Source organism: Pungitius pungitius, chromosome 3, assembly GCF_949316345.1.
Source record: "Pungitius pungitius chromosome 3, fPunPun2.1, whole genome shotgun sequence".
NCBI lineage: Eukaryota > Metazoa > Chordata > Actinopteri > Perciformes > Gasterosteidae > Pungitius > Pungitius pungitius.
The window spans coordinates 4,214,715-4,240,775 of record NC_084902.1 but is presented as its reverse complement, the minus strand read 5'-3'; the positions used below and the strand labels follow the sequence as shown (position 1 = coordinate 4,240,775).

The 26,061-nt window shown below is 45.7% G+C and overlaps 2 protein-coding genes across 10 annotated transcripts in view; one reads left to right on the top strand and one right to left on the bottom strand.

The window, feature by feature from the left end:
• Positions 1-277: 277 nt before the first annotated feature.
• On the bottom strand, positions 278-22,790 carry LOC119210103 (tumor necrosis factor receptor superfamily member 19-like). 6 transcript variants are annotated; one of them, XM_037459764.2, is made up of 13 exons: positions 22,668-22,783; positions 22,185-22,409; positions 21,885-21,926; positions 21,673-21,750; positions 12,893-12,984; positions 12,275-12,388; positions 7,777-7,955; positions 7,318-7,403; positions 3,000-3,164; positions 1,906-2,034; positions 1,693-1,795; positions 1,457-1,566; positions 278-1,210 (listed from the first exon to the last, which is right to left on the bottom strand). In XM_037459764.2, the coding sequence occupies exons 5-13, from the start codon at positions 12,956-12,958 to the stop codon at positions 1,206-1,208; spliced, it is 957 nt and encodes a 318-aa protein (XP_037315661.2). In that variant the 5' UTR covers positions 12,959-12,984; positions 21,673-21,750; positions 21,885-21,926; positions 22,185-22,409; positions 22,668-22,783; the 3' UTR covers positions 278-1,205. The 6 variants fall into 6 exon arrangements, with proteins under 6 accessions (XP_037315661.2, XP_037315690.2, XP_037315670.2 ...); XM_037459793.2 differs by having other exon boundaries at positions 21,673-21,926; positions 22,185-22,345; positions 22,668-22,780; XM_037459773.2 differs by lacking the exons at positions 21,673-21,750; positions 21,885-21,926.
• The window catches only part of sacs (sacsin molecular chaperone), a 23,490-nt gene continuing 14,014 nt past the window's right edge, over positions 16,586-26,061 (top strand). For 2 of the 4 annotated variants that reach the window (XM_037459688.2, XM_062561087.1), the window contains exons 1-8: positions 18,632-19,319; positions 19,541-19,651; positions 20,157-20,307; positions 22,676-22,766; positions 22,855-22,940; positions 23,245-23,356; positions 23,593-23,739; positions 24,247-25,732. In XM_037459688.2, the coding sequence (XP_037315585.2) occupies positions 19,629-19,651; positions 20,157-20,307; positions 22,676-22,766; positions 22,855-22,940; positions 23,245-23,356; positions 23,593-23,739; positions 24,247-25,732 (2,096 nt within the window). In that variant the 5' untranslated portion in view covers positions 18,632-19,319; positions 19,541-19,628. Of the gene's footprint in view, positions 17,329-18,631; positions 19,320-19,509; positions 19,652-20,156; positions 20,308-22,675; positions 22,767-22,854; positions 22,941-23,244; positions 23,357-23,592; positions 23,740-24,246; positions 25,733-26,061 lie in introns of those variants that run through there. The other 2 variants (XM_062561088.1, XM_062561089.1) reach the window with 2 other exon arrangements.

Sequence of the window (26,061 nt, the reverse complement as noted above, 5' to 3'; positions counted from 1 at the left end):
TTTGTTTTTGCAGAATATTATGAATTGTGTTGCAATAATCTGGACTCCCTTGTGTGTGTGTGTAAGTCTTTGAAAATGAACAGACTGTCCTCTGTAATGTAACAAGCCCCTATAAATTCCATTAAATTACCTCATTTTGTGGACTAAAGTTCTAAAATAAAGACACGGCTTTGTTGCAAGGCTGCAATTCAATGTCTCTTAATTTCTTTTCAGAATTATCGATTGTTTTGTCTATAAAAAAACAGAAAATAATGAAAAATGACTCTTCAGTCGGATCCACATTACAAATCATTCTGTTTATTCATTCATTGTTCCAGCTCTTGAGTTTCATCACGGTAACATTTTTTGAAACAAAAAAAAAAAGCGGGATCTTTCAGCCTCTCGGCCACTAAATGTCTTCCATTTAACCCCAAACCGGTGGAATGGAAATACTCAAACGCTTGATTTGAAGAATCAATTAAAGAACTGAGGAAATTAATTCCTGGGTATGTAAACTTGTTCAAGTGGTTTAATTACAAAAACAACATTTGGAAGTGACCAATCACAACCAACAACACTATAACTGTGGGAAGCAAAGCAAACCAATTGTCAGTCATGTCTATGTTACAAAAATATGTATCTATTTAATATTTTACAGTATCTACAACAAATCGATCACTTTGACATTCCCTGTTTTAACTGGTTCCATAATATCAAGATTGTCTTCAATGTGCAACATAACTTTTGACACTTTTCTTCACACCTCAGATTACCTTTACACAAAAGCTTCATAACACCCGCTGTTGGGTCAGTGGTTCAGTTCTTCTACATATGGATGTAAAAATGAAAGCCGCAGAGCAGAGACTTTGATTCACTTTGACGGTAAGAAGTCGATACTCCTCGACGTTTGAACTTCATTCGATTTCACCCTCTGGGTCTGTGAGGTCACATTCTGTGTGTGTGTGTGTGTGTGTGTGTGTGTGTGTGTGTGTGTGTGTCTCTCCCCTTTGCCCTCTCGCTTTGATTTACCTCGGCAGTGCTTTTGTTTGCATCTATGCACATATTCTATTTGGACCGACTGACGAGGGACGCCGTGCTGCAGCCACACTGCTCATCTGTGTCTGTGTGTGTGTGTGTGTGGGGGGGGGGGGCTATAGAGTAATCTCATCCGGGATCTGACCGCTGCAGTTGAGTCCGGGGTGGAACACGAGCCAAAGACATCCATGTCATGCTGGGAAGAGAGCGGGAGGAGGGTCACAGACACAGTGATCAGTACCACTACATGGAAGCTGCTGTCGAAGCCGCAGTATTTAGAATATGTCCAAATGTGCTGGAACGTATATTATAAAAAAGTGGCAGTCGATAAGATGGTCCTAAAATGTCCCGACATCATGTCGTGAAACCAATTCTCTTTAACACAGCGTGTTAGGAATAGAATGGTATGCTATGTATGGGCGCATCATTCAGGACGCCTCACCTTCCAGACCCGGTGCACCCGCCACGGCTTCGGACGAATGCCCCCTCGACCCGCATCCGTCCTCTCGGCCGGCATCATGTCCCGCCCCCTCCGGGACACGGGGGACGCTCCTGGGGTTTGCGGAACGGAAGGAAAAGGGACCCGGTTGAGCTACAACAATCACCTCCGGGTGTGTGTGTGTGTGTGTGTGCGCCGTCGTGGTGTCTGTGACTCGAGAACACGCATTTTTGGCTCACCCGTCGCCGAGGCTCGTCTGGGACGGGAAGGGACTGTCGTCGGGGCTGCGGCCCAGACTGCAGCTCTCGTCGCAGCACAGAGACGGGATCAGGTGGACCGGACCTGAGCATCGCACGCACACACACACACACACACACACCCACGGCTTAACGAAACGCCGCTTCCCTGCCCCTCTTCGGCGGTGCGATGGGCCTCGGGGACCCGGGACCTACCGCAGGGCGGCCGCGGGCCGAGGTGACAGTGGCAGCAGGGTCTCTGGGGGGGGTCCTGGAGCCAGCGGGGGTCCAGGCAGGACAACTCCGCGCCGCCGAAGGGACAATCCTGAGACCTCAGGGAGGCAGCTGAGGACACACCGTGCACTCAATCACCGAGACACACAACAACAACAACAACAACCGGCTGCCAAAACCAGCATAGAAGTTATTATATATATAATTATTTTGGTTATTATGATGGTTTTAATGACTAACCAGCAGTCGCATGTTTTTAATTGCCATGAAACACGCCTTTATAAAAGTTATGTGGGACAACAATTAATCGTTTCTTATGTGTTTTCTTAATAGCTGCTCACAGGTGAAATCCTCCCAGCTATAGTCGAGGTGTTTATTCTGAAAGATACTTTGATGTCTTGGGAAATGCTTCACTACCCTCGGGTCCATGAGGCCAATTAAAATTCTTTGGTATAATTTAAAAAGCAACCGCGTCAGCGTCTTGAAGAGGTTTGGGTGACGGGTGTTTTTCGTACGGAGCGAAAAATATTAAACTTATATATTCACCTTAAACCGTTAATAACAAATAAATAAAAACAAGAGTTACTCTTTCCTCTCTCTGCAGAACGTGATTCATTGTTTGCCGCGGGACGTTTTAACTACTGTAAAAAGCTTTTGGCTTGTGGAATGCCGATCATTAAAGAAGTTCCCACAAATATGCAACATGGGCGTTTTTGAAGGCTTCACTCTGACAGATGATGAACCAGCCCTCGGTTTGTGTTGTTAACAAAAGAGCGATGCGATAAATCTCATCTAGCTATAAATACTCGCTCTGTAAGTGCCGATCACATTATAACACAAATACATTTTTCAAAAACTACAATTTTCCACACAAACGGCAGCTCGGCAAATAAAACATTTCTACTTGTTGTCACTATGAGTGTCTTTGTGTGTTTGTTTGGTCCTTCTTTGTTCCGGGATGCATCTTTAATGGACCACCTTAACCTCTCGAAGCCATCCTTCACATTTAAGCAGGCGGGCGCTCCTCGGACAGATGTGCAGACGTGGCAGATGTGCAGACGTGGCAGAGGACTCACCGCTGGGCTTCTTCTCCAGCAGCTGCCTCTTGCAGTAGATGACACACAGGACCAGCAGCGCCAGCAGCACGGTGGCCAGAGCGCTGCAGATGACCGCGGCCAGCGCCATGTCCCGCGGGCTGGTCACCACCGAGGGCAGCGGCACCAGGTTCACGCGCCCGCTGCCTGGGGGGGGGGGAGAAGACGGGAGGGATGGGGTGATGGGGACAAGAGGGGGGAGGGGGGAGGGTTGTCAATTAAACGTGATGAGGTGGTTTTATTTAAACACACAAAACACCCTGCGTCTCAAAGTAGCCCCGAGACGAGGAGCAGCCACACAGCAAAATGCTTGGAGTTCATTTTCCGGTGTTGAAGAGTTGAAATCACACTGCAAAAAAGATTCAACTCTCACAGAGTCAATAGTACGAAAGAGCTGGAGTCATCATCCAGTGTCAAGGATCAGATTCATTTGCAACACTTAGTAGAGTTAAACTAACTCTTTGATAGGATTGAAATGTAACTGCACAGTGTCACACTACACGTTGAGGGTGCACCAGGAACCACAGGGTTGTTGGTTCGAACCCCTGGCTGCTCCATGTCAAAGTGTCCCTGAGCAATACTCCTAAACATGAAGTACTCCCTGGGCTAAAATGTAACCACCGTGTGTTCAAAATGCAACATACGTTGCTTTTGATAAAAAGCATCAGCTAAACGACGTTGTGTTCAACACTGAGCAGATCTATTTTTGACACTTTAAGTTAAACTGCTAACACTTCGTTGATTTAACACTGACGAGATCGGGACAATGCAAACACCAGCTTAAGAGTTCAAATTGAATCTCACAGAGTCCATTTAACTCTCTATAAATTTGCGGCGTACTTGGTGCCGTGACGTGAGGAGCGACGGTTCCTCGGCGCCCTCGAGCCAGGCACCTCTTCACACGAGCCCAACGCTGGGGAGTTCAAAGAGAAGAAGAAAAAAAGAAAAAAAAACGCCCGCGGTGGGTTCGCCTTTTATCTGCCTGCGTCTCGTCCCTCACAGAAGATGATTTACAGACCCCCCCCCCCCACCCGCCCCGCCCCCCAGGGCTTCCTCACATGCCTGACATGGAGAGGCAGACGTGATGCCAGGGGGGCTCCTGAAATGGGCCAGATACTAGTGTGTGGGTGGGGCGTTGTTGAAGTTCTCCTCTCCTCTAGGGGGGGGGGGGCACGACCTCATACACTCACAAAGAGGTGAACACAGAACATCGAGCAATACAAGACGGATGAACCTGATTTGAGGGCTCATTTCTCTCTGAGATCATGCAGCTGAAGATTATCAGAAATGACCCTTTGGTCCGATTGGTTGGATTATCAAAAGTACGCTGGTCCAACGCGGTGAAACCAGTTAACGGCGTCTGGCCACGGACCAATTGTGTGAGAGATTGTTGATGAATACGACAAATAGAACGAATGACTTTTTGTTTGAGAAAGTCCTTTTTCAGTGAGCCCTGCTGTTTGCTTTTCACTACATTAATCATAAAGGGAACTGGTTTCCACCTTTTCACATCCAACAGCTCTTTGTTACACACTGTAAACATTACTTTAGCTTTGGGCAGGTTGTTTTTATTCAGCCACATAGGGGATAAGGGTATTTTAACATTCCTCGCAAGGAAAGAAAAAAAGGAGGAAAAGGCACAGAGCTTAGTTTGACTCAGAGAGCAAAGTAAAGGGGGCATTTTGTTTTTTTAATGAGCACAAAGTACATAATGTTAACAAAATGACTTGAATAACTTGTCAATAAACCAATGTCAGATTGTAAAAACTGTTACAGGAATTACTAAAAATCAGAACAACTTTCTCTCAATGATTGCCAGTTTACATAAGAGCATTTATTTCACCTTTCAGAAAAGTAGAGACACCGAGGCACCGTCTCTACGGTAACGTAATGACACGCTGTACATTTTACCCTCAGGTTTTCGGGACCGGAGGTGAGTTGCTGCAGGGCGCGCAAAGACGGACGGCGCGGGCCATCGCCGAGTAGCGTCTGAGCTCACGTCCAAGGTCAAAGTCAGCTCATCCAAGGTGAGCATCCTCCCGGGCCGCCACACAAAGGCCGCCCGCTATCAGCAGCTGCAGCAAACGCAGATAAACAGCGGCTCACCTGCTGATGTTATCTCCACCGCAGCCTTTCATTCCCGCGGCCTGCCTGTTGACTCACTGGGACGCCGCATGCTCCAAATAAAAGGAGCACTTCTTTACACCTCACAGGGGGGGTGGGGGGGCGGGCTTTGACTTCTGTCAGTTCAAACACACTGTGTTTTTCTGTTTAATGTGGAGACATTGATAATGGTGCCCAGCACGTTGGTCTGAATCCTATAAATCAAGAGGCTCAGGTCCCTGAAAGGAGCTCCTGGGATTGGGTGTCTCCAGTGAGCTCCTGTCGTCCTTTATTCCCTGAAATGCTGCCTGATTAAGTCGTTTTGTTTTTTTTAACTAGTTAGAATGTCCTCAAATGGACGTCTGTTGTAGATTGGCTTCTCTAGTTGCTTTACGGGAGCTCTTTGGCAACGTTAAAGGCATTTCTGACCAGTTTTACCCAAGGAGGTACATCTCCATTTAAAAGTGCAACAGCTGGAAACGATTTTTAACGTCAAAAAAACAAAACTCAGCTATGATCATCACTTCTTTTACCGTGACGACAGCAAGCAACCGCCACCAGCAACTGCTACTGTGATGTTGTGGTTACGGTTTGCATGATGATGAACTGATCTGCTCTCCGATCATCATTCAAACCGCCAATAGGCACAAAGGTGAGAACTGAACACAAGTCATGATTTCTTCACGTTACCAGACAGTGAGTCACTGGACCATGATCACGATCGTGTTAAAAGAATATGCATTCAATCGCACATATATATCCATATATAAATAATAATAAATGAATAAAAAAGAACTATAATAGAAGAATGAATTAGTAATAATAATAAATGATAATAAGCCCCACCGAGGCCTGTGTTCGTCTGCTGGTTAGCGGCCGATTCCTCACAGGAAGTAAACCCAAACATTTGGGCTGAGAGGTCTCTGAAAGCAAAACAATGTGCCAAAGGACAATAAATCGCTCCGTGAAGCGGAGTCAGCTGAGATACTTTTCCACGTCCGGCCGTCACACCGAAGGACTCCAGCAGATGAAACGCATTAAAGAGGCTGAAGGAATCCATAAAACACAATCTCCTTTCTCACCCGGCTCCAGAAAGCCACGGGGGGGGGGGGGGGGGGGACTATGAACAGAGGGACTGCTGCCCCCGGGCCAGTGTGGCCTGTTACAATGATCTGCCCTTCAGGTTTTCACCACCCTGCGCAGGAGGGAGCGGGACCTTCTGGAAACGCTCCACCGACCCACCGGCTCTGTCCTCACACACAACAATGGCCATTTTGTTTTTGCGGTATCAAAAGCCGCACAGATGGACCCGAGGAGTGGACGGAAGAGGGGGGAGGGGGGGGGGGGGGGAGGTTGTCTCAAGGTCGACGTTTCATTGCACGACGGTGAAAATAAAAACTTCTTGACTGACAAATTTTAATTTAAAAAAAACGAACCAAACTGAAGCTCAGCCGCCGGTTGGTTTTTACGTGCAAACCTCAAGCGGTCGAGGTCGTACTGAACTGCTTCAATTGGGCCGGAAAGGCGGGCGCTAACGGGCTCCGTAGCCCACTGGGATGTAGCGTATTAACGCTAATAGCCACATGATTGGTGAGAAAGGGAAATAAATTGTGCTGCTTGAACCGTCACAACGAGACAAATATCATTTTTCTCTAGAAGTTTAATCCAAGTCGAGTGGCGAAAAAAAACAAAAAAACGAGTGACCTTTTGAGCTATCGTAAATCCAGTGTTGGCGAATCCAGAACCGTGTTGGTGGAATCCGTTCCAGCTTTTCAAAAGCTCGCCGAGCGTTTGTTTGCACAAACAGCCCTGCTGCTCGACTCCGTGAGACGTAGTGAATGAACTATTTCTCGCTCCACCCTCTAACGTCTGTAGTTCTGGTTACACCAAAGACCTTGTGCTGGCATGTTTTGTGTGCGTGTGTGTGTGTGTGTGTGTGTGTGTGTGTGTGCACTGGCTTTGTTGTGGCACAGAAACCTGGCGTTTGCTTCTGATTGCATTTGGCTATGACTTTAATAGTGTGCTGTAGCTGGAGATGTTTGCTTTCAGACTATTGTATCCCTCTTGTTTCATCTTGAACCATCAGTTCTATTGTGGGCGGGGATGAATAGTCTGTATTCATTGGAACAATTCAGAGAATGTCCCACTGATGTCAGGCCAACTGTTGGAGGAGCTGGAAGAAAGGAAAGGTGCTTACAGTGAGGCTCGTAAGGAGGCGGAGGGTCACCGCAGGGTATGCACTCCATGTCCTGAAAGCCACTCAGTTTGGTCTTCCTGTAATATCTGTTGAAGACACATCAAATCAACACATTTTAACCTTCAAATGTCGTGAACAAAGGAGCACCGAACAAATCCGGTTTGTTGTGTTGTTACATATCAAAGATGTTTTTCTTCCTTATCCGACCAGTAGCTGGATGGACAGATGGTTTCACACATTGAGTTACTTTTCTAATCCTACGGCAGCATCTAAACTTAAGTAAAAAAAAAATACAAAAAAGCACAACATGCACAAAAGAAAGTATACTGTTAAATTAAATTAACTTAACCAACTAAACCACCAGCGCAAATAATTAACCAAGCAGCAGTGCAGTAGCGCTGTGGCAGTGTGACCGATCATCGCGAAGTCGCTCCTGGACATGGCGCCGCGTGCCCTCACCCCGGCAGGCACTCGCCACACACGGCGTTGCTGGTGGTGGAGCAGTTGGCCTTCTGGAAGCGGTTGACGAGCGCACAGTCCAGGCAGGGCTTGCACTTCTGCGGGCTGCGGTCCTCCTTGAAGCGGCTGCTGCGGCAGGGCACGCACCGGGCATCCTCTCCGTAGCCGAAGCCGCATTCCTGGGGGGGGATTAACAGGGAGAAAACACACCGGTAGAGGAGGAGGGGTCGATGGGGGGGGGGGGGTTTGCAGAGCTGTGCAGCCGGTGAAAAGAAGGCCTGAATGGCGACTGCCGAGGGGTCTGGAATTAAAGAATGATCTTGGCTCGGGGGGGGGGGGGGGCAATAATCTCCCTGACTCTCTTAGTGTGAACGAGCGGCCTTCCGCCGCCAGACCCAGAGAAGGCATTTGAATGATAAAAGGCCCCCGAGGGACACCCACTGTTGTATTATTGCTAGTTTATTGCTGCTTTTTTTTTTTTGTGTGCGACTCCCTCCGCAAGCTACACGCCATGAGAGCCCCCGTCGATTGAGAGGCCGGAGAGCAAAAAGGAAAAAGGCTTCAGCGAGGGGGGCCGAGGATTATGGAGACGTGCACAGAGGAAATGAGATGAATACTCTTTTTGTCAACAATTGAAAAGTGCACTTAAAAAAAAGCACAGCTTCCTACTAGCGTGTGACTGATCTAATGCGGAGGCGTCTTCTGATGACGCACCAGGAAACGAGCCAGAAACACCTTCTGTGTTTGGAGGGAATATCAAAAAATGAGTTACGGGTCAGATAAACTCTTGAAAAAAAAAAATTGTGGCAAAAGGAACCAAATATCCAAACTAAATGGACCCTAAAAGCATACATAATGCTCTGCCAGTGTGTTTCCTAATCCCTAAAGGTTATGTTGAAAGACTGGTGACCTCAATGAGAAACTGACCTTCACGTGACAGCTGACATTACTGTAACACCCACACCGAGTGAAACAGACCTCGCAGGGGTGACATCATACATTGATCATTCATTATCAGTCCCATAGCAGCTGCCTTCCTGATGTCCAGCGTCCAGTGTGTGTGTGTGTGTGTGTGTGGGGGGGGGGGGGGGGGGTGGTCTCATATATCATTAAAGTGAAGGCCAGCTCCAAACAGGGCTTCTCTCTTCTCTTCTCTCATCGCCCGTGTCCCATTTCACTGCCGGGGCATGCAGTCCTGCTGGAATGTGGGCACAGGAGTCTGATATGGTGGTGGTGGTGGTGGGAGGGGGGGGGGGGTGGATTTGGGGAAGCAGGCGGGCAGGGAATAAAAAAGGGAAAAGCAGCGCGATGCGATAGGGAGACGGGAGTTGTGACAGAAGATGAGGATTTGAGTCCAAACGCGCCTGTCATCGGACCCTCGGACCAGTCCAGAGGACGGGCCACGGACGGACTGTTGCAGCTGTTGTTGTGAACTTGCCATAAAAGGCCTCGCTCTCCAGCGGAGCGGGGAAAACTGGAGGTGTGTGGGAGAGAGGGGGGGGGGAGGGGAGAGGGGGCTGCCTCTCTGAGGGGAATGAAGCTCAGACCTCAGAGCTCCTGCCCCTCAAACCCAGCACCGGTCCGTAAGAAAGGGATGCAGGCCCCGCAGAACGTCCCTGACCCACTTCCACATGAGGGACGGGGCCCGGCGATGTGGGGCACCTGCGTAGGCGGGATGGGGGGGCGGGATGGGGGGGGCGGTCAGAGCGCTGAGACAAAAGCAGGCCGGAGCCAACTTGTGCCTCTTTGATCCGGGCGGCACCGATCATCAGGGAGGGATCCCTTTGTTCTTTAAGCCGGGCTCACAAAGCCCGACATCCTGCACCGGGAGGAAGACAACACTCCGCCGTGATCTGTGATGTTTGTGTACGAAAGCATTTCCCCATGAATAAACTCTAACGTCAACCAACACCAACAGGGCAATGTTTCCAGGGTGTGCACACGTTGTGTATGTTATTCAAACTACGCAGGTGGAGAAAAAAAAGCACAGGGAACATTGTCAGGAAAAAATGAACTGCAAGAAATATATATATTATCATCAAAAAAAGATTATGGAATTAAGGAAGATGGAGGAAATGAACATTTAAGTCATCCGGGCCCTGCATGTACTTTTGGGTGGATTTCCAGTCAAAGCCATCTAAGAAAACAATCCCATCTCCATGCCCTATCTCCTGATCTCGTTTGGGTGAGACTGCCAAGTATAACAGTAGTGTGGGAGGGGAGGCGAGCAAGGGGGGGGGGGGGGGGGTGGTGGAGGGGGGTGGGGGGCTAGCTGGCCGGGACCTCGAGCATGTTCAGACGGAGAGATATTTCTGAGATTAGGAGGGAATCACAAGGGTGTGTGTGTGTGTGTCTGTGTGGGGGGGGGGGGGGGCGCAGTCATCTGATCTGGTAATGAAACAACGCTGAAAACAATGCAGTTACAGCTGTGTTCGATCGGGGACAAAACACACAAACCACACACACACACAAAGATGGTGCCGCGGTGACTCTGATTTTGACCCCTATGTTGCTCACACACTCATTTGTCCCTCTCTTCAGCCAGGACCATAAAGCCCTTTGCCCCAGAAGTGTGGCCGGAGGAAATGTTACACTCTTGCTACATACTACAAGATGTTGACACATCAAAGCTGCGGTCCAGCCTTTTTTTTTTTTTTTTTTTTAGCCTGGCCAATTCACTCCTTCTTCACGCTCTACAAGTCAGGAGACGAGGCGACCTGGAATGAAATATGCCCGAAAAGGAATCATTTGCTTTAATGGACGTTCCCCCCCCCCCGGTGTGGGTGGTTCTTTTAGCTACAGCGAGTGCGAGGGGGCTAATTGATGTTTGTCAGCTTGCATGAGAGCGGCTTCCAGAGGCAAACCTCCAGAGCAAACCGGGCCACATTCCTCTGGGGTCTCTATGGCAGCTGCACAGGAGTGACTCCAAAAGCCGGCCTCCCTCCTTTCCTACGGACGGATCGTCTCGGTTACGCCGAAGCTCGGATCAGATGAGGGTCTTTTTTTTCCCCTCTGGGAAACTTTGTCTGAGTGCAGGGCCCCCGGGGGGGTCGCCGCTCTGAGCCGGCATCCCGCTACCTTCACAAAAAGAATGAGGCGGCCAATTATTAACCAGGACCCCGGGGTGGCTGGCGGCATTCATGCCTGCTGAGCTGGCAGAGGAACACGGGGGCCACTGAAGCGCATTACCAACCTGCAGAGTGCATGTCAGTGTGCGTCCAGATTAAAGGCAACCGGACTTAAATGCACGTGTGCAACAGATGTCAAGGGTGATGCAGAGGGTTTTTTTTTTTTTTTTCTTTCACCGGTTCCCAAAGAGGCGGTGGAGTTTAAACCCAACTGAGAGTCAGCTTTACAGCCTTTTTATACACGGAGAACGCCGAGCTGCCATTTAATTAGTAAACGAATGGCTTACTGAAAATGAGGTTATCTAGATGTGCTATTAAAGCCATTTAGCTTGCAGTCTTTTCTGGTTTTGTTAAGCCCATCAATTATTTAGTAGTCAAATGGCGTGTTATAGAAGTTGTTACTCTGTGTATTACTTAAAAAGTATTGAAAGACCTGTCAATCATATCGGGAGTGTGTCTGTGTGCCTTTAAACTTGAAAAATAAGCCAATCAAATCTTCCAAATTGGTTTGATATATTTTAACTTGCTCCATTTATAATTTAGCTTATGTTAAGAATGTTATGCAATCACACTTTTTCTAAATACTGCAGTGGCTGCTGGGTCCTTGCCTTTAGACTTCTGCACGGTCCCATTTTCAAACACGGAAAGAAGGAAAACGGTTTTGGCTTCGTACCGTCGAAATAAACAAAAACGCGAAAGCGACTCTAAACACGCTCGCTCGCCACGAACCGCTTTGGGTCCACCTTCACACCGAGGAACGTCTCAGCCCACACCACTGAGGGCTGTTTGTGCAAAGCACACACCAAAAAAAAAAAAAAAAAACCTGCGGGCTGGGGTGGTGGAAAAAACGGTGTTGCCAGTTCGAAGGAGCAGCAAGCTTAGGCATGGCTTGCTTCAAACAGTGAAGACAATAAGTTGGAACGCGGCGCAACGGGGGAAAAAAACAATGGAAGCCATTCAGCTGCAGAAGGTCAAAAGCATGGGTGTGACTGATTAAAGAGGGGTCGGTGTGTTTCACAAAAGCTAATAACGGCCCGGCTGTTCTCAGCCATGAAAGAGAGGAAGTAATAAATAACGTTGGCTCCCTGGGTGAGATACACTTTTTTAAACAGTGATGTCCGTTCTTTTTCACCATCCCAATGGTTTAACTCCACGGGAATGATCCACGTCGTCCCTTCGACTGACCTGTTGTTGACCCCCTTGTGTTACTACACTTTCCTTTTCCTCAACAAACAAGTAAACAATGTTCTTCTCTTTTTATTGGCTCTATGGGAAATTCCCTTAAATGAAAGAGCAGGACCTCGGGGCAAAATGTAATTCATGTACGGTAATAAAACACCAACCAAGTCCAAAGCAGATTTGTTTCCAACCTTTGATAGCTCCTGTCCTGCATCACACTGCTTGCAGGGTTTACAGTTCCCAAAGCGGTCCCTGTACTCCTGTTCTCTGCATTCTCGGGTCTCCTCCTCGGCCCCCGCGGGAATCTGAGGAGGACATTCATTCAGGGAAAGTTAAGAGATTCTTGTACATCATCACCGCCGTCGTCGTCCGTAACAGGACGAGCAGACGGAATGAACAGCTGTGCATCATAACCTCTTTTTCAAAACCGTTGGGAGCCCGGGGACATTTCTTGAAAACAAGTCTGATACTATTGGGATGAGATGAGAGGAGGCTTCAATGAGCCCCGCGGGTTCAAACTGCGTGGTTTGCATCCGCGTAAATCTAAGTCACAAGCAACCGCGCAGGGTCTGAGCCAGGAATGGGAGACGAGAACGTAGCCGGGCGAGGACCCATCGGGACGGTCCTCCGCATTGTCACCGGCAAAGACTTCGCGGCTCGCAGATGAGACTAATGGTTTGCATCTGCAGCACACATTTCCCCCCCCCCACAAGTTCGTGGAGAAATATGCACATGGCACATGACTAAACTACTCCAATAAAACAGAGCAGGATGAAGTATGTATTGGGATGAAGCAGATACTCGCTTACCAGAGTTGAGTAGATGACATGCAGAGTTATTAGAAGTGAGAGGGTTTGTTGAAGAATCCAGAACATTTTGATGAGACTCTTGTTGCCTGAAGCTGGAAAATAGGACACAACAACATAAGACGAGATTAAGTATATTCTATTGTGTACTTTCTATAATACACACGTAATAACTCATGGACAAGAAAAATATCACTGTTAGGGTCAAATCCTTTAGGGGAAATTATTTTTTTTCACTATTATCACCAAGTTTAAGTTTGTTTAACCTCTTAAACGTCACTGACTGTCCAGTTAATCTTTGTTCAAACCCACAGACTTTTATTTCATAAACCAGCACACAACAAAGTTTCATAAGAAGTCGAAGATGTCAAGAAGAAGTGAATAAAATCATGCACAACACATCTTAAATATTTCCATCCGGATGTCATCAATAAAAACGGGGACAGCGGGGAAACGGGAGTCGGGGAGGTTAAAACGCATTTTTCCTCACAACAAAGCATTAAAAAGATGCATAATACTAATTAGAAAAAGAACCACGCAGCACGTGATCATCGCAGCAGATCGATGCTGTTTGGATTAAAGTCACATCCGCAGCTGCCAGGTTCCGGCTCTTTAAAGCACAGACGGCTTAAGGTTCTATGACGACGTCCGTCTCAGGAACGACACATTAAAAAGTCCAACAGGTTTAAAAAAAAAACTGTAATACCCGCAATCATTAAAACGTGCGCAATAAAATGCACGTCGCACAGAGTCAGAGACCAGAGGCGTTGTTCTGAAATCAAAGGCTCGTTCCGCATCGTTTGACGTGTCAGGGTCCAAGAAAAAAACAACAAAAAAAACGAATAAACGCGCTTCTTTCTTACCTGCTTCAAAAAAGAAGAGGAAAGGGACCGCGCGAGGGCCTGAGTTGCGGGTGTTTGCGGCGGAGAGCTCACCGGGGAGAGAGAGGTGTGCTGCTGAGAGTCCCGCACCGGTCCGCTCACCATGTCTGAAGCGGAGCGCAACGCAGCGCGAGGACTACAGCCGCCACATCAAAGGCGGGGACACGAGGGGAGGAGGGAAGGAGGGAGGGGAAGGAGGGAGGGAGGGAGGGAGGGAGTGTATATCTGATCTGCGATCAGCACGCCTATACATCAAAGACCACCCGATCCCACGCGCAGCAACACACACAACCCGGCGGGCGGGATCGATAACAGCATTCAGCTGGTTTGCGATCGGTCAAGTGATGCGGTAGGTTGGTCTTAAAGTGGAAGATGACGACTTTCTCTCTCCCCAAAGTGTGTGTGTGTGTGTGTGTGTAAGGTTTATTTAATGGCTGTGTTAGCGCAGCCGCCCCTCTTCTTCATTAAAGTCACATGTACCCCTTTAAGTGACAGCGCCAATAACTCTGAAGAACAACTGTTTCAGAGTTTACACACTTAGACACTTCACTTTTTCTTTTTGAAACGTGACTCTTCTTGACATGTGATGCCGGCACGCAGTTCTAATCTGCCCGTCTATTTGGAGGCCGTCGACGTTAATTTATTTGGGGCGGCTTTCATCTCTGGGAGCTGCAGAAGTCGTGACACCAGCGGGCTGAACGGCCTCGGCTGACTTGTTAACCCATCCGCCTGGGGGGGGGAAGCAGGGTTCAATGTCAAGTCACTGATATTGTCTGCATGTTGGGAAATAGATACTTCATCCATGGATGCAAGTCATTCCATGCTTGTGATGGGACTTTCTTTCTAATGCCCGGGGAAAAACCACGTCAACATACATTACACCATTGTATGATACAAATTATATTGGTAGCAAAAAACAACAATGGAGGTACAGTAAATCCCACTGAGTAAAATGTGCTTTTAAGAAATATATTAATCAGCAATCCAGTAAAGATAAACTGTTTTAGCAAAAGTACTTTTGATCTGAATGTATGCCACAATTATTTGGCCAATTTTATTATTATAGTTAACTAACTTACATCCTTACACAAACTGACAACGTCGTAATAATATTAACACATTTGGTGAATTTACAATAATTGAAGACCATGGCAACGGGAGCAGCAAACTTCTATCGATTTGACACAAAAATCACGTGATCTTGTCCACGAGTGTGCAGTGTGCAAAACTGGTGTGTGTCTGCATTGAAGCAGAGACACAGAGGACAAAAGTTCAGCACCAGCAAAAAGTGGCCAATTACTGGACATGTCTGGGCATGTTGTATGTATCAATTCCAGGAAATCAGTGTCTACTTTGAAAATGTAATTAGCTTTTACTTTCTTAAACAAATGCGTGATGCGACTTAGGGAACAACACAGGAATGTTTTATTAATTCCTTAGTCTGAATTAAAACTATGTGTCCTTATTATTTTATCTCATCGGTTTGTTCTGTTTGTATGAAACCATAGAACAGTTTCACACTGTGGCAGTGACATACGAACATTCAGAAAAAGATCCAGGTGTTTATATGTAATCATTTAAAGTGCGTTGAGGTTGAATCTGGTGCTATGAGGCAGAAGCTGTGCATTGTGCTGCAGGGAGTTTGTCCCTCATCCAGCAGGAGACTCGTGCTTTGCTGTGGTCTCCATCTACTGGGAGGTTGGTGTCATGGTTTATTAAATCAACTTTACTGCTGCTGGAAGTTGTTTGTGTTTAACGAGATTCTTAAAAATGTCTATTGTGCAATTTTGTCATTAATCAAATACACAACTTCCACAAAAGACTGCAGTACTCATTACCAGAGGTGTGGACTCGAGTCATGTGACTTGGACTCGAGTCAGACTCGAGTCATGAATTTGGTGACTTGAGACTCGACTCGACAAAACGTACAAAGACTTGCAACTCGACTTGGACTTGAACACCGATGACTCGTGACTTGACTTGGACTCGAGCCTTTTGACTCGAGAAGACTTGCTACTTCCCATGAAAACTGGGGGAAAACATTTTCACACCACCGCGCCGCTCTGTTTATCTGCATCTGTCAAAAAAATGTGCGCCACCTGTATGCAGAGAGCGCTGCCTGAACAACATCCAATCACTGCAGTCCATTTGACCGTATCAACGAGACAGCTCGTTCATGGTTACAAAAATCGGGATTTTTGAACCCGGATTCAGACTCCGATGGAAATCCTCGCCAACATTATGCCAACGTCCGTTTTAAAGTAGTGTAATGAGCTGAGTTAAAGTTATTAGTTAATCAGTTATGCAGATGTTGCATGTGTTCACGTTATGCTCCGTTCCAGCTGTAGTTACGCGAGACAACCCGAGTTTTGGGGGGCCGTGTATGCGGAAGTGTTCGTTCGGCGTGGTGACGGCCAACAGTGACCGAAGTTGAGTAGTTTTATATAAATAAATGCAGCGGAGTTGCAAGCCAGTCATCGCCTCCTTATTTACGCTGCAGCATTGGGGTGAGCGTTACAGTACTATAACACAGTCACAGTCCATCCACCATTACCCTTCCCTTCGTAGTCTAGGTCTGTGAGGCAGCGCACCATCACCCAGGGTTCCCCGTCCCCACTATAATAAAATGACTCGAAATGACTCGAAACTAAAATGGTACGACTTGTGACTCAACTTGAGACTTGTTGGCTGTGACTTGTGACTCGACTTGGGACTTGCTTCGTCTTTGACTCGACTTGACTCGGGACTCGAGGGCAATGACTTGAGACTTGTTTGTGACTTGCCTAACAGTGACTTGATCCCACCTCTGCTCATTACACCAACTGCAGACCGACCTTTGTATATTGTGCACTGCACAGATGTTTTACATTCCACCCACACCTTCATGTAGAGAACTTTGCACAGATGTTTTACATTCCAACTTTATCTTAGTGTATTCCTTTGTAACCATTCCCAAAATGTATCATTTGCATGATTAGAGAGCCAATGCCACTCTGCAAATCTCCAATATACAAGTGCAATAACTTACTGTTTTATAGGTCACAGTGAATACACATTTCTGCTATTATACTACGTTATATATTTGTACTATTTATCATTATTACTGTTTGGCGTTTGTGTATACTGCCACGCAATCTACGTACTTTTTTGTTGTACTCAGCAATGATAATAAAATAATTACATTGTTTTCTGATTTATTTTATCCTATTCGGTTCGTTTGATTGCATAGAGATTACAATACACACTTATGGTGATTGAGACAACGTCGTATTGGCCCATCCCGTATTTTTTTTGGTGCGGCTTGTCCCGTCCGAGCTCTTTAAGGCACGCTGTCCCTTTAAGAGACCTGTGCGTTGAAACCTGCAGTAGGAAACTGTCCAGCGGTTTTCACGGCTGTGAACTATCGAATCCTAAAACGTAATCCACTCAAACGCCCATCGCTGCGCTCCTCTGGCCACGCACCGTGCAACAGATGCGGTCATTTTAAGGAACTTCTCTGCGGTGCTGAGGATAGAGATGCATGCGCAGATTCTGCCTCCATCCTGCTGGTTTCTTAATGTAAGTATCCATTCTCTCTCCCCCCCTCTCTCTCTCCCTCTCTCTCTCCAATGCGGCATTACGATATAAGCTATAGAGCAGTGGGAATAGTGTTTAAGCAATAATGGTGTTTTTAGCATAAAACATAATGGATGGTTTTCTCCTTGGGACGTTAATCGGACATTAGGGAAGTTCCCCAATATGACTAAAATCGTTTTAGTGTAAGTTTGGTGGCCTTTTTTTGTTGCATTCGGGTGCTATGGTATAGTGTTCTGAATATTAACCCACTGGTGTACATTTGGTTGAATAAATTGATGGAATGCGTCGATTTGGGGAAACCGAGGATGTCAATGAGAGCAGTTAATATTTTGAGGTGCTGGGAGTCCTTGACATCGAGGTCACTTTTCTACGTAATGCTTCTGGTGTCGTTGAAAGAGACGCAAGCATTACAACACACTGAACGATATTGGCAAAACATTACGTGCGTGTTGTGTGGTCCGTGAATCAGACATCAATGTCAGACATCCTCAGAACACTCAGCGTCCATGGCACATCCAAAGTGGGATTTCTTCCTACATTCTCTAGTGCAAATGGCTTTAATCTGATACAAACGTACACAGCAACCAAATGTGGCTGATCAGCTTTAAGTGAATGTTGTTGTTGTTGGATGAAGTTGAGATGCGCATCTTGGTCTGCAGTGTTCTGGCGTCTGATCCCTGAGGCGACCTGACTACAAATCCCAGAATCCAACGGAAAAAAACACCGATCGGGGTTATCAAAGTAATGCAGCTGCAGGCAGTCACTTATGGGAATATTTTTAAGTCGTCACAATCAAGTTGACGGCCCCGCAGTAGCATATCCCCAGAGAGCAGGGATGTAGCCGATCTGCGGTACAGGCTGACTATCCTCAAATGAACCTTAAGATAAATGGAATCGGGCAGGTCGATCGGTATTATATACACGTTACCAAATTCTGGAGTGTGCCACCAGATTTAATGGTTATCAATCAATATGAATGAATGTAGTCTATAAATTAATGAATCGAACCAATTAACGTTAAGAAGTAGTAAAAATGACATTTTGAGGAAATGTTATTAATTATTTGTATTAGTAGGAATGAATAACAAAATAACTCAATTAACCTAAAAGCATTTAAATCATTTTCTAAAACTATTTAGACTCAATATGTGTCGCGTGTCCTGTTCCATTTGCAGGATTATTTCCCATTCTGCTTTGCAATTTAGATTTTACAGATGCTCATTCTTTTAACGGATGGTTCATGCCCACCTAAACCTGGGAAGTACTCCAACTGTCAGTCAGCCATATGCAGTCAGCTATCCCATCAGTAGTTTTACTTCCGGAACAGTGGGCTAGTTGAATAGGAGAGAGAGAGAGCTCTTTGATTCCTCTGAGTATCTGCAGACGTGTGCATTTAACTTATCCAAAGATCAACCGGCACCATGTGCACGTAGTATGCGGACTTAGTTAGAATGGTATCCAACCTAAATAAAGCATGCCAAAGTTAATACTTAAAAGTACCGGGTTGAATTGAACAGATTGATGCATAAGTAAGATACGACGCATGCGCGAAAAACAAATATTGCCTCTCAGTCACCCAGTCACCATTTGTGGTACAGCAGTAGTTGAAGCCTGTAAAATATTAAATAAACATGCCTAAGGAAATATATTGATCTGTTTCCGCGATAAGCATTTACGGAAGGCAAGAGGTAATTTAAGAACAGACCGATTGTGCCCGACGGGATTAATTACGACCCGGAAGTAACCGGCAGTGAACCCTCTCGCTTCGTCTTCTGGTCCCACGCGCACTCTAATTCATTATTATTAGAACATCGCCTTTGAAGGAGTCGGTGCGTTGTTCGCTATTGTGGGGGGTTTGTAATTAAGCATGTCACTTCCTATTGTTGTTGTCGTTGTTTCCAGGAACACGGCCTGTCGTGAAATGTATCCGCGTTCCGAGAGGACCGTTACCGGCGGTCACCGGGCAGACTCAAGTGAGTGGGGTTCGTCGGGACGTAACGACTCAAAGAAAGCCTCTTAGCCACAGTCACAACAACACATTGACTTAACGTGTTTTCTCCCATTCGCCTCCATCACCACACCAACCGACGTTGTGTTATATATTCATCATATAGTTGTACAGAAAGGGGCAGGTGGGTTTTTTTTGGAGGAAATAACGTTTTTTTTTTGTTTTTTTTAACTTGTTTTGCGACAGCCGTTTACCGGGCGGAGTGTTCCTGCGCCGGGTGCAGAAGATAGTCCGATGCGCGCGTGCGTGTGCCGGCACACACAGCGGCAGCGAGATGACCAGCTGCACGGACCCCTGGTGAGTTTAACGTTGACTGATAAGAGCAAAACCCGAAAGCATTAAAAACGCTTTGCGTCGTGTCAGTCTGCACTTCATTATGCTCCCGTGTGGTTCGGTATATGCGCTGCTTTACATCCTGGGCTGCCACACCCACTTCAGCCCCAGTGCATCTGCTCCTGAATAATATAATAAATTTAGTATGTCTAACATATAATGGCAATAAACGTTTCCTGATAAGTCACAACATTTTTGCATCATGCGTGCATAAGCACAGGCTGCATGGGAAGGTATACAAGTTGATGTTAAAAATCCAAATCTAGAACCTATAACAGAAGAATAAGAGGTTCCTATTGACTTGGTGAAAGTTTCGGTTCTTCTGTTTTGTCTTAACCTTAACTGTGATCGATAATGACTGTATGGAAGACTCTGAATGTGATCTTTGACCTCCCTGTCCCTGCTAACAAACTAGAATGACTATGTAGTCAATACATGGATAACAAAGTGTTCTGTTTCTTTTTTCTAGGTTGCCACGGGTGACGGTTCGTCACGAGTACATGGGCTTGAGGTCCTACCGGGTCTCTCCCTTCACATCTGTCGAAGATATCAAAGAGCTGCTCTACGAGGAAACAAACCTGCCCGTCAAAGAGCAACGGCTCACTCACAATGGGAGACTGGTATGTTTTTTCACCTGTAACAACACAGTAAAAACACCACTAGCAACGCAGATAACGTGCTACGGATGAGTTCTGCAGGTAGGAATTTCAGAGCCAATCACAAGTTCACAAAGATTATCTTGAAAAATGGTTATTACGAAAGATAAGATAATAAGCTCATTGTGTGTGAGGCTGATATTTTTTGTGTTTTTGGGCTGCTTAGCCATTGTTTCAGTTTGTACTGAAAGGCGTTGTTAAACTATTTATTATTAATTATTAGAGTGCTTGATGGTAGATCAAATCAAAACTAGAAAAGTAGAGTTACCTATTCGTTCAAACCAATTTAAAGTAGTCGGGAGCCTGTCAAATGTTTGATACTGTTTTTTACTGCAAGAACCTTTATAAAAGTGTATAATTGTATCTTCATTCAGTTCGCGGATTGTAAATGTCACATTATTTGAATTCTTTCTCTAGCGGAGGATAATTGCCAGCAGCAGAAAACTCATCTATTTTAATGACCCTGTGACCATTACTGCAGGACATGAACCACTAACAGTGGAGTCATTGTTGAGATGTCGTGAGCCAAGTTTCCCCCTCACGTTAAATTTGTTGTTGCTCTAAACAATTGAAGTTATCCTTTTGTTGCATCTACACATCCATCTTATTGCGGATTTGTGTTGGATTCCTGCAGAGTAACGCAGTGGTCCTGAACACATCCTTAATGTCTGCAGTGTGATGATCTGACTCGTACTGGAGGGAACACGACGAGGCGCCTCGTGGTCACTGTGTGTTGAACTCAATGCAACAGTTTTAATACTGCTTCCTTTGGACTAAATCAATTAAATACTAACAAAAGCTAATATACATCTCAAGACACATTTTCAACATTACCATTATTACTTCCACCCTGTTTTATTGGTACAAAGAAAAGAAAATATGCCTATTCTTAATACCCTTTTATAAATGAAGGTCTTGCTCATAATGAAAATCTTACTTTGGATTAAACAGATGGTTTTAATGGATTAATATCTCACTTCTGTGGCAGATAGTGTATGGCCTAAAGTTAGTGGAGTTGTCCAACTGGGAATTAGCAGCTGATGGAAAGTGGCAGGTGGGGGTCAGCACTGTGCAGCCCCCCTCCTGATCTCACATGCAGAAATTAGCTCCAAGCCACACCTACACACTAATACCACATATACCACAAGTGTAGGTCTTTCAATGCAACTGTTCTTTTTGAATAGAAGGAATCTAGAAGAAGGAAGGAGTCTAAAATGATTTTTAACGACAAATATTATATGATTAAAAAATAGAAAAAAATAGGTGCGAAAAGGTGTTCATTGCTCCATCCATATATATAATATATAAATATATTAGATATCAAGTTACCTTCCTGTTCACCCTAATCCAATTAACATGTCCACAGCCCTTTTCCACACACTGTACCAAGCAGAGGAGTGGTAGGCCCTTTAATAGAAATACTAAGGAAAGATTAGTTTATTTTATGGGAGTTTTCAAAAGGATTATTCCATGTAAATGAAATAAAAGCCAGTCCAGTTACCAAATTAGTTAAAACCCAATCCTATATTACACTAGTATACCTTTGTTAGAGATTGATGTGTAGAACCACAGCCTCCTGTTCTCTAGATTATTGCACAAAACAGACCGTTTTAACATTACAGATTTTAAGTATGTTCCATGTGCTCGCATTTCCACCAATATCAACTTCTTCCTCACACAACAGACAAGAATACAGCTCTCCTTCTTCAACTTGTAAGCTCTCCATTTCCCATATTTATTATTAATATGACATGGAAGACTTAAAATCCCTCATCCCGAAATGTACAAGTGATCATTGCGCATTACAGTGTCTGTGATGAGGACGGTGAGATTTTGCTTACGTGGAGCTCAGTTTGATGTACAAAGACTGCTGAGTGCAGTCGGGTCACAGTGTCACCTTGAGAAGCCCCAAACCGCAGGAGCAGCAGTGTTGGCCCGGTGCCGGCTCTCCTCCCGCATCGATTCTCAGCGATGATGAACCGGGCGAAGATCGTCTGCCACACTGACGTGTGCAATAATGACCGTTTGCTCGTGGGAAGGACCACAGACTTCAAGTCTCTGTATAGCTGTCATCGAAATGAGTCGCTTAGTGTTGACCTTCAGACTTCAGGAGGGCATTAAGAAGTAAAATAGGTTCTGACAGAACCCTTCATTGTTAAATATCTTTCCTAAGGTCACTGATCAACTGAAGAGCTTTGCATTTTGACTTTGTTAAGTCAGTATCTGATTTGTTCTTCACATTTCATGCATACAATAGTTTCCTTCAATAAAACCCTTTTTGTGTTGTACTGTATGTTAAGTTCTGCGTACTCTCCACATCCTACCTCCTTAGCTGGATGACAGCGTGCAGATCCGGACCTTGGTGCCCGCTGGGAGCCCAGAAGTATCTGTCGCACTGGAGGGAAGTGGCCTCAAAGGGGGAGGTAGGATATGAAAAACCTCCACATTTCTGAAAAAATAAAAAAATATTGTTTTACAACAGTGAGTTTTACACAGCTTGGCTTTCCACAGGCAGATTCGGACAGACTACACCACCGCTAGTCGATTTTCTGAAAGATATTCTGAGGAGGTATCCCGAAGGTGGACAAATTCTTAAAGTAAGTGTCGTGGACATTCTACCATTTTAAAATCACATTTTAAGCATTTTTTGGATGTTAACTTAACAGACTTTTCATTCTTAGTAGACCGGCCCCATTTCAGTTGTTGTGTTAACAGGCTGTAGTCTGTCAATAACACTGATGTCATAGGAGTGAGGAAATATGTAGACCATAGTTTTGTATACCGTATATATATCTAGTAATGTAGCAAATGTACTGGGGTAAAACATCCACTAAATCATCTGATGTCATTGTGCACATTGGATTTCATAAATGCACGTGTGTGTTGTGTTCTATTTCGTAGGAGTTGATTCAAAATGCAGAAGATGCCGGAGCCACAGAAGTCAAGTTCATGTACGATGAGACTGAGTATGGAGTTGAGTCGCTGTGGTCACCTGACATGGCTCAGTATCAAGGTTAGTAGTCCTCGTGTTGGCATGAACCGGTGCTGCTTACCCTAAGTATCAGTGAGCAGGTGCTCTGCAGCTTATCCTGTGAATGTCCCTGTTAACCGAGAAAAGGGGAAACTCCACCATTGGTCACAGGGATTATTGAAAGGCATCTTGCACTACATGGTGCATTTATGTGTATTTTAGGTGGGGATATAAACTATGAACATAGACTGAACTAGTTTTCATGCATTGTGTTGCAGGGACGGCCTTGTACGTGTACAACGATGCCGTGTTCACCGTGGAAGACTGGAATGGGATTCAGGAAATTGCGAGAAGCAGGAAGAGAGAGGATCCTTTGAAAGTTGGACGATTTGGGATTGGCTTCAATTCCGTGTACCATATTACAGGCGAGTACAGCACCAGAATCAAACCAGAGAAAATAATATCCAGAAAGTCTTCCGATGACAGAAAATACATTGTACACATTGTAAAGGTTTCAAGGGCATCACTTCCAAATATATTCCAAATTCAGATCACATCTGTCATTGATACAGCTTTGAGCATCTGAGCCGGTCGGGAAGCGCAAACTACTGCAAATGAGACTTCCTTCTCTACCCTGCATGTCATCATTCAAATATAAAGATATAGTTCTTTGCTGATATAATAATGCTCAGGATTTGTGATTTGGCACATTTAAATCCTTGTATGCAATTTGCTTCATTATTTGGTCAATGAAAGTTAACAAATAATTGTAAAAGAAACAACCCATTTACCTTTTCTAGGAGTCCAGATAGACATTTCCAAATGTGTTGTTTTTTCCTCCAAAATTTTTTGCAGCTCGAAGTAAAAGTACTTGTGTTTTTTTTACACTGTAGATTTACTTGATGTTTGTATTTCTTCTTCCTACTACTCAGATGCCCCCAGTATCTTTAGTGGAGACCAGATTGCCATGCTGGACCCTCATCAGGCCCTGTTCGGCGTGCATGAGTCCGGGCAGTGTTGGAACTTGAAGACGGACATGAAGGAGATCACAGAACTTGCTGACCAGTTTACTCCCTACTTTGGTATTTTCGGGAGCTCTGACAAAACCGCTAAGGAGGGCAGCTTCCCGGGAACGTTGTTCCGCTTCCCGCTTCGCCTGAAACCCTCCCAGCTCAGTGGCAACATTTACAACAAAGAGAAGGTCTTGGAGCTCTTTGAGTCTTTCAAAGCGGATGCAGACACAGTGCTCCTCTTCCTCAAGAGCGTTCAGAAGATCTCCCTGCATGTGCGTGAGTCCGATGGTACGGAGCGCATGTTGTTTCAGGTCACGGCAACAGAGAACACGGAAGATAAGGAGGAAAGACCAAATGCACTGAACACGCTGGGGGAGGCTATAGACGGCTACGGCAATCGGGTTCCAAGTTCCAACATCACGTGCGTCACATACCAAGTGAACATAGAGACTCAGGATGAAACAGCTAAGGAGACTCAGAGAATGACGTGGCTGGTTTGTAATGGAGTTGGGGGCAGAGGAATGTGCCCCCAACTCGACTCTCTGGCAGATGATTTGAAGTTCATGCCGACCATTGGAATTGCTCTGCCTCTTACTCTGCTCAACAAAGGAGACGGAGGGGCCACATCAGGCTTCTCAGGACGAGCTTTTTGCTTCCTTCCCCTTCCCCCTGGCGAGGAGAGTGAGACGGGGCTTCCGGTGCATCTCAGTGGCTTCTTCGGCCTCACGGACAACCGCCGGAGTATCAAGTGGCGGGAAGTGGACCAGTGGAGGGACCCAGCGGCCTTGTGGAATGAGCTGCTTATAATCACTGTCATCCCCTGGGCTTACTTCACGCTCATCACTGAGGCTATCAGAAGGGTACAGATACAAAAGGACCAAGACTTTCCATTGTCTCCTGCAGGGACCTATGGGGCCTGGCCAGATCCGAAGCGGGTCAAGTCCCGCTGGAAACCCATCCTTCAGCCGCTGTTCCACGACCTGCTGCAGCAGCCCGTCATCTATTCCCTCAGCGAGAGCTGGATCCGGGTGGACCAGGCCGTTTTCTCAGAGCTGAACACAGATGAGGACATTTCAAACACTGTGATCAACTACCTCCAAAGCTCAGGAACGCAGGTGGCAAAGGTGCCAGCTGCCGCAGACTTTGTCTTCGCTGCCTGTGTGACCGAGGCCATTGAAGTAAGGAAAGTGACTCCATCTTTGTTGCGGCAGGTGATCAGGAAGTGCAAACACAAAGGTCCCTCACAGGAGAAGTTGCTGCTGCTGGAGTTTGCGCTTAGTGACGGCAATTACAGTGACCTCATAGGACTGGAGCTCCTGCCACTGCAAGATGACACATTCACAACGTTTTCATCGTCTTTCAGTGACAAAGATTCTATTTATATTGCATCTGAGCAATATCCCAAGTAAGTTTGAAATAAAATTGTTATAAAACTTCTGTCCAAATGACCTCATTCTCTTCCTAATTTAAATTTGCCTTGACTTCAAAAAGTATTGTAATAGGTGGAGAAATGCATTTGTTACCTAAAATGAAGAGCAGTTTGTTAAATATCTTGTAATTCAATTTGTAAAGATTTACCAGTCAGCAGGATGAGTTTACCATCAAAGTCAGTCAAAATAACATCAAAATAACAATTGTTAATCGCAGTTGTAAATTGCATATAACGTGTATATGCAAATTATTCAACACTAAAACAAGTGTACACCTAGAAATAAGTTTGTAAGATATTCTTAC

Bases quoted from the DNA above. Each gene is read 5' to 3' on its own strand.
- LOC119210103 (XM_037459784.2), bottom strand. From the start codon at position 12,958: ATGTTCTGGATTCTTCAACAAACCCTCTCACTTCTAATAACTCTGCAT. The intron at 12,389-12,892 runs GTAAGCGAGTAT...TGTCCTCCTCAG, and splicing joins ATGTCATCTACTCAACTCTG to ATTCCCGCGGGGGCCGAGGA. The intron at 1,567-1,692 runs GTGAGCCAAAAA...CGCAAACCCCAG, and splicing joins CAGACGAGCCTCGGCGACGG to GAGCGTCCCCCGTGTCCCGG.